Below are 8,492 nucleotides of genomic sequence, written 5' to 3'. Positions count from 1 at the left end.
ATTTAAATATAATTTATTAGTTAACTTGAACTAATTTATTTACCAAAAAAATACATTTTTTATCGAGAGTTATGTCACATAGTATAATAAGAAATTATCATAATTATGTGTGGAATAAAATTTTAATATAATTTTAATACTCATTACAAACAAGATACAATAATATATTATAATAAAAAATTAACTACCAAATATTTATGGAGTAAATACAAATTTCAAGTGTTTTTAATATCAAAACGAATTTCATGTTGGAAAGCATTAGGTTGGTCTCGATATTAATTTAAAGAATATATTTGTTAAGATATTATCCTTTAATAGTTATGAAGGTATATTTATTAATGTGCCACATATATGGTTTTTGATTTCTTTCTACTACTGTTAGCCCATAATTTGGTTGTTGAGTGCTAGTTGATGAGCAATGTCCATGGATGTGCAATGTCATTTCAACCCTAACTTATGGTGGATGATATTCTAATATATCAAAAAAAAAAAAAAAAACCATCTTGGTTTAATTCTTTTGAAAACTATGTGGATGATTATGATTATATGAACTTTGCTAAGTTCCTAAGTTCATAAAATCAGAACTCAAGGCCATAAAATTATCGTAAGTTTGACTCACTTGGGTCACACCACATCTTCTTATATATTATTTTTCACTATTCAATTGTCACGTTCATGCATGAAAATATCCACGACATTATCAACATTTTCACGACAGTGTCTAGATTTTGAAGTCTCGACATAAATAACCGGGGGAAGTTACTTCCCTTAAACCTTAGAAAGTACTGCCTTTAACCCTTGAATAATGAACTTATTTGTGTTAATCCCTTTTCTTAGAAATTTGATAAGTTAAAAATAGACTGAAAAAAGGGAGCTAAGTGTTATGGTGTAATTTTTTCTTTCATTTTTTATAGAAATTATAATAGAAATATAAATAAAAGTTGTTGTTATGGGACCGTAGCATGCTTTTTTCATGTCTGTTTAATATAATTTCTAATTATAAGTGGAGTTAAATGGTGTCCTAATTTAATATGTAACAGGCAAAGTGAGTTTCTAAGTTTGGGAGGTAAACTTTGAATGACTATGTAATTTAAGGGAAACTCATTTTCTAAGTTTAGGAAGTAAACTTTGAATGACTCTATAATTTAAGGGTAACTCATAAGAATAATCTTAACTATAACTTATTAGAAAAACTCTTAAATTTGGATACACTTCATAAAAAAAAAAATGATGTCTCACACGTCTATAAATTGAAGCAAAACTTTTCATATAGAAATCAGTTGTCCATTCTACACAAACCAAGAAGGAAAAAAAAAAAAAAAAAAAAACAAAGAAGAAAGAAGTCGGCTCTCTCTATCCATGATATTTCATATATTTCTTCACTCTCGATTTCCACTAGTAAATTAGTAATGTAATTAGCCGACAATTTTTGTCTTCTCTTTTCTCTATTATTTAGAACAAATTATACACGCACCAATTTGTGTCTTATATTGTCGATATGTGTATGTTCATATATGTGTGTATATATATTTTCATAAAGAAAAAGGAGACGTGTAGTGTGACATTTTTTGTTATTATGGAAGTAATGCTCTAATGATTTTTGCCAATATTATTCATTAATGGTTGTTATATATTGCTAGGAATGATTGAGTTTAAAAAAAAAAAAAAAGATACTTCAATTGATAGATGCAATCAAATCATTCAGGCATATATTGTGTATCTATAGGTGTATATATATGTGCGTGTAATATATATATATGTATGTATGTATTATAGAAATTTGTTTCACCATCCCTTTGAAAGAAAAAAAAGAAATTAGTTAATTACGACATATAAATATAAAATCTCTAAAAGGAGAAACGTGAAACAGTGTATATGAGTCATCGTTTGTCCCATGACAACTGACACACAAAAAAAGGAAAGTAGAAATTATAGGCCTAGTTCATTTTGCCGATTTGAGTTTTCAAATTGAATTGAGATGTGATATTTTGTAAGAGCTTTTAATTGTAGCAGAAAAATTTAGATGTGACATTTTCTGAAAGGTTTTAACTATAGAAACCTAAAACTGAAAACTCAAATCGGTAAAATGAACAAGACTATAGTTAAATCATCTCCAATGAAATAATTGGCATTAAAAAATATAAAAAAATATGTTATTTTTATTTATGTTCTAATATATAATGCTATTTGAATACTAAATTTATTTTTTTCTATAATTATTAAGTACTGAAAATTGTAAATATAAAATTTTAATTTTAAAATAATTTAAAAAACAAAACGTGTAATGATTAAATGAAAAGGTAAATATATGACTTAATATAAATCAAATGTTAAATTTATAATATATAATATTTGACAGAAAATTTATCACAAAATACAGCATATATATAATTAACACAACAAATAATATTATATTATAAAGTGTTTTCTGCACTCAAATATTAAATTTACAATTGAAGCATCTATTATGTTATTGTATTGAAAATAGTTCTCAATGGCCTTTGAAGTTTGGTTCATTTTCCAGTTTGTTTCTTAAATTTTAAAAAGCTTTGTTTACCCCTTGAATAATGAACTAATTTTAGTTAACCTTTGTTTTTTTTTTCTTTTTGAAATTTGATCTGTTAAAAATAGACCAAAAAAAAAAAAAAGAGTTAAGCGTTATCTTGTACTTATTTTAATTTGTTATCATGATGTGACCGCATTATGTTTTTTTCCGCCTGTTTTAATAAATAAAGTTAAATGGTAGACAAAATGAGTTTCTAAAATTGGAAGGTAAAATTTAAAAAGACTCTAAAATTTAAAAGGAACGGATGAGAATAATCCTAACAATAAATTATTACAAAAGCTCTTCCACACTAAAAAAAAAAAAAAAAAAAAAAAAAAAATTGATGTCTCCAATGTCTATAAATAGAAGCGAAACTTATCATATAGAAAACGTGGAAGAGTAGTTGTTTATATTAATCTAAACAAACGGAGAAGAAAGAAGTCAGATCTCTCTAATATATATCCATGGCATTTCATATTCAGTTTTCTTCACTCTTGATTTCCACAAGCAATTTTATGATCAGCCGACCACGAGCATGTCTTGCTCCAACGTCAGTTTCAAGACTGAGAAGCGGAGTTGCTTCTTGTCCAGTTCAATGCGTTGCAGATATTACCAGAATTTCTAACGATGAAAAAATTATTGCTCGGCGATCTGCAAACTACCAACCTCCTATTTGGAACTTCGACTTCGTGCAGTCACTTCAAACTCAATACACGGTAACATTTTTGGCATTACTAATTAGACCGAATTATACACTCACCAATTTGTGTCTAATTGTCTACACGTGTATGTTCATATATATATATATATATATATATATCTGCATACTAATGATGTTTGCCTGTACGTTCATATATATATATATATCTGCATGCTAATGATGTTTGCCACTACTATTGATAAATGGTTGTTATAAATTGGTTGTTTTAGAGAGAATCATACGCAGAACGATTCGAGAACTTGAAGGAAGTGGTAAGAGAGATTCTCAGCAATCTGGAAGATGACCCTTTAGCCCAACTTGAGCATATAGATATGCTGCAAAGACTTGGAATATCTTATCACTTTGATGAGGAAATAAAGTGTGTGCTAGAAGAAATATACAATAATAATTCCAAGAAGAACAATGATCTATATGCCATTGCTCTTGAATTTAGACTCCTACGACAACATGGGTATTCTATGCCTCAAGGTACATATATCTTTTCCATATATAATAATTAATCCATAGTGATTCTCAAGAATTTGGAATTTTTAATACACATATATATATATATTATATGTATATACGAAAATTTTTCTACTAGGTTAGTCTTACCGATAATATCAGTTTTTAACTGTTAGATCATGTTAAAATCACATGATCAGATTAAGCAAAAATATAGAATAGACAGTTTTTGATAAAAATCGAACAGTTTATTTTTTTAGGCTTGCATGAGAAGCTTCTATATACCTACATACACACATATATATGTATATATATATAGCTAATATTCAATTTCAAGCATTGCAGAGGTCTTCAATGCTTTCAGGGATGAGATGGGGAATTTCAGTGCTGATACCGTGGCGATGCTGTCTTTATATGAAGCCTCATTTCATATGATTAAAGGTGAAAGTATTTTGGAGGAAGCGCGAGACTTGAGTATCAAATGCCTCGAGGAATACATAAAGACGAACAAAGTTCAAAACGATGTTCTTTCTCTACTGGTAAGCCATGCATTGGAGCTTCCACTACATTGGAGAATGCCAAGGTTGGAGAGTCGGTGGTTCATCGATTTGTACGAGAGAAGACACGACAAGAACCCATTTTTGCTTGAGTTTGCTAAACTAGATTTCAACATTGTCCAATCTACCCACCAAGAAGATCTGAAACACGCGTCCAGGTAATTAATAAAGTTGGACTGATGCAATGTCCCTCGATCAAAATTTGGGTGATTCTATTCACACCCCCTTTTCTTCTCTCCACACCTACCTTTCAATCAAAACTTCTTATTGAAAAAAAATCCTCAAAGAGAAAAAAATGAGAGACTTAATTACATAATTAAATTTTATAATAAAAAGTAAATTAATGTTTTTTTTTTCTCTCCACACACCTCACATATTGTATCCCCAAATTTTCACTTTTCAATGACAAAATATTTCATCGAAGTATACTAATTTTTCTTTTTCTATTTGTTCTATGACAATTTGTTCATTTACATGTTTTTTTTTGCTAATCATTTCACTTTCTTAACACTAATCATTTTATTTTTCATTTTATTTTATAAAGTTTTGTTGATTGCATATTTTCCATTTCATTCTTTTCTCTTGTGGCCATATGTTTTTTTTAACAAGTTTTGCTTTTTTTTTTCTTTTATCAATTTGTCTTTTCTTATTGTATACATATTAATATAATATAATTATGTTGATGTTCTATTAACTTTTTATTAATTATTTTGACTTATTTTGCTTTTTCTTTCTTTTCAATTGTTTATTTTGCATTTTGCTTTTTTATTTTCCATTTGATTATGCGATTTGATTTGTTTTTTAAATAAAAAATTAAAATAAAATGGTGGGTGTAAAGAGATAAATAAAGTGGTCCAAAATTTAATAATCTTATTAAAATAATTAGAGTTATTCTGAAATAATAATAGACGTGTGTAAAAAGTAAATCTAATCTTTAAAAATTATGTGGAGTGTGTAGTTAGAAGTGGAGTGTAGAGAGTACAAAAAGAGGTGTGATCATAGAACCACTCTAGAAATTTTCATTGTCCTTGTATGAAATTCAAGATCATGCAATATTGAGGTCATTTATAACACCAAACCAGTAACATATTCATGTATATACATATCTATATATATTATTGGATAATCACATAAATATTCCTTTCAATTTTAATTTTTCTCAATTTATCTCTATGTTTTTAGAAACTAGGAAGGTATCTTTTGAATTTAAAGAATTGTTTCAATTTCATTTTGGTTGGTTTTATATGCACCCCTTTTTTACTCTCTACACTCCCTTCTAATTACACACCCCACATAATTTTAAAATGGTTAGTTTTTTTACACACCCTTATTATTCCAAAATTATTCCAAAAAAATAGTGTTATTTGCACTCCCTCGTTTCTTTCTAAATCCACCTTTTTACTCTTCATAGCCCCATTCTATCTTTGTAGTGCACTAAGGTTTTGCACATATTTATGCTCGTCAGAAGATAAGACAAACTTGTTGCAACTGGAGATTAATTTATCCCTTTCTTCTTTTGTTTTAAATATCTTGCAACGTGCCAATATATTTGTGAAAATTTGGTATCTACATAAGAATTTACTTGAAGTTGGAAACAATAGCAAAAAAAATTTAACGTACCTCCATGTAATTTAACAAAACAAAAAAAAATAGCAAAAAAAAAAAAAATATATATATATATATATAACATACCTCCATGTAATTTTTTTAGAACAGTGATTGAAAGGTAGAAATTAGGATTTTCCTATAGATTTTTGAAATAGAAATAATTTATCATTTGCCAATATAATATTGGTGGGTGTGTGGAGAGAAAAAGACCCTCTATTATTAGTTTCCCTTTTATAATAAAACTTAATTATATAATTAAATCTATTGTCCTTTTTTGTCATTTTATTTAAGAGTGTTTTTGTAATTAGAATTTTTTAATCTAAGGGGGTTGTGGAGAGTAAAAAGGAGGGGTGCATATAGAACCATCCTTTCATTTTTTTGTACACTTTATGCATAAATAATGAAGGAGAAAACAAAACTATATACTCTTAATTAGACTAAATTAATTTATGAAAAATAATTTTTCTCCTTGAAGAAAATTTGTGAAAAATACTTTAGACATTTAAAAAAAAGACCTAAACCCCCGGATTTTTTTTTTCTCTTTCCAAGTTTATGTTTTGTTTTTAGACTTTATAAATGTTTAGAATATTTTGCAAAAACTATTTAATGGTCATCTTTTTGTTTTGTTCTTCTCTATTTTTTCCGTCCACAAGGATATATGTGTCGTTTTCAAAAATAAAAGGATAAACTGATCAGACAATTAAAAGTAGGAGAGGTATGTGTATATATGTAATTAGTCCAATATGTTAATATTTTCTACGACATATTTGTGGATTTATGTCTTGTGAAAAATTAGGTGGTGGAGAAATACAGGCCTAGAAAAGCTTGACTTTGCAAGAGATAGGTTAGTGGAGAATTTCTTATGGACGGTGGGATTCGCATATGAGCCTCAATTTGGCTACTACAGAAGAACAGGTACCGAAGTAATTGCCTTCATAACGCTTATTGACGACATATATGATGTTTATGGCACACTTGATGAATTGGAGCTCTTCACGAATGCTGTTGAGAGGTAATTAATTGGTTAGTAATATAATCTTAATGTTACGTTTTAAAGATTAATTTTTGAAGATTAATTTTCGAAGATTATTACGTTTTAGTAGTAATAAAATCCAATACTAATTTTACGTGTTGTAATTTTCGAAGAGTAATTTTCTTTTGGATCTCACATCTTTATTAATAATTTCTATTTAGATGGGATACAGACGCTATGGATGAACTACCAGACTACATGAAGATGTGTTTTCTTGCTTTCTACAATTCCGTAAATGATATGGCATTTCATTTGCTCAAGGAACAAGGGATTCACATTATTAAGTACCTTAAAAAAGGGGTACATATAATTTTATTTTTATTTACATTTCGCTTTTTTGTGCATCATCTTTTTTCTTTTAATTATTATTTTTAAGAAAGTAATTGCGTCTTCTTTATTCTCATATATTTTATTCATTATGACTAACTTAATATCCCATAATCATATTGTTTTAGTGGGCAGATCTTTGTAAAGGTTTTTTAGTCGAAGCAAAATGGTATTATAGTGGATACACACCAACGTTCCAAGAGTACATTGATAATGCGTGGATTTCAATATCAATACCGATGATATTGGTCCATGCTTACCTTTTCGCTGCAAATCCAACGAAAGAGGCATTGAATTACTTGGAAGAGTATTCGAGTATATTCCGTCACTCGGGAATACTTTTTCGACTTCTAGATGATCTTGGAACGTCGTCGGTATGTAAAATATGCAATTAACATTCTTTAAAAATAAAAAGTTGTATCTAATATTATATAACTACTCATAGAAAATGATATTTTTATTATTTTTGTTGTTGTGTTTCACTTTAGAATGAACTCAAAAGAGGCGACGTTCCTAAATCAATTCAATGCTACATGTACGAAGCTCGTGTTTTGGAAGAAAAGGCTTGTCAAGATATAAAGTTATTAATTCATGAAAAATGGAAGCACGTCAATGAAGAAAGAGTTGCAGACTCTCCCTTCTCAAAGACATTCATTGAAATTGCAATGAATGTTGTCAGGACGGGACAATTTTTTTACCAATATGGGGATGGATATGCTATTCAAGATCGTGAAACAAAGGAGCATATCGTTTCATTATTTGTTGATCCCATTCCTCTCTAGTCCATGGAAAAGCACAGATTATCAGCATAATTTAAGTATATCATGTCTTCTTAAGTTGCCCAAGAATAATTAACTTTAAATTTTTTATTTTATTTTTTGATGTGTTTTTGCTCTTTTTATTTTTGTTATATAATAAATTTAGTGGGGTGCGCTACAAGAAAACGACTTGCCTAGCTATAATGAAAAGATTATCTTCATCATTTGAGTATATATATAATCTAAAATAATACGGTAATGGTGTTATGCTAACGTTTGCGTAGCTTAGTGGCAATTAAGTGGCGTTTTATCAATGTTAAAATATAAGTTTGTGCTTAAAACGATATAATTATGTTACAAAAGAATATGTTATAAAAAGAAAAAAAAAGAAGCCAATGTAACAAAAGAAGAAACATAATCATGAGGCGCCAATAAATAGAAAGTTCATTATAAAAATAACATGATATTCATATAAAAGTTCATATGGTAGCTATTTAGC

General features: G+C 28.2%; 1 protein-coding gene across 1 annotated transcript; it reads left to right on the top strand.

Moving 5' to 3' along the window:
• Positions 1-2,955: 2,955 nt before the first annotated feature.
• On the top strand, positions 2,956-8,075 carry LOC21399624 (terpene synthase 10). Its single transcript, XM_010091940.2, has 7 exons — positions 2,956-3,261; positions 3,476-3,734; positions 4,056-4,425; positions 6,672-6,887; positions 7,070-7,208; positions 7,364-7,609; positions 7,724-8,075. The coding sequence occupies exons 1-7, from the start codon at positions 3,010-3,012 to the stop codon at positions 8,015-8,017; spliced, it is 1,776 nt and encodes a 591-aa protein (XP_010090242.1). The 5' UTR covers positions 2,956-3,009; the 3' UTR covers positions 8,018-8,075.
• The last annotated feature ends 417 nt before the right edge of the window (positions 8,076-8,492 follow it).

Source organism: Morus notabilis, unplaced genomic scaffold (genome assembly GCF_000414095.1).
Source record: "Morus notabilis unplaced genomic scaffold, ASM41409v2 Scaffold305, whole genome shotgun sequence".
Lineage (NCBI taxonomy): Eukaryota > Viridiplantae > Streptophyta > Magnoliopsida > Rosales > Moraceae > Morus > Morus notabilis.
This window is presented reverse-complemented; position numbering and strand designations above follow the sequence as displayed.

What these genes read in the sequence shown, in the direction of transcription:
- LOC21399624 (XM_010091940.2), top strand. Translation starts at nt 3,010, where the DNA reads ATGGCATTTCATATTCAGTTTTCTTCACTCTTGATTTCCACAAGCAAT. An exon ending in TTAAGTACCTTAAAAAAGGG is followed by an intron (nt 7,209 to 7,363) that starts GTACATATAATT and finishes ATATTGTTTTAG; the next exon opens with TGGGCAGATCTTTGTAAAGG. An exon ending in ATGATCTTGGAACGTCGTCG is followed by an intron (nt 7,610 to 7,723) that starts GTATGTAAAATA and finishes GTTTCACTTTAG; the next exon opens with AATGAACTCAAAAGAGGCGA.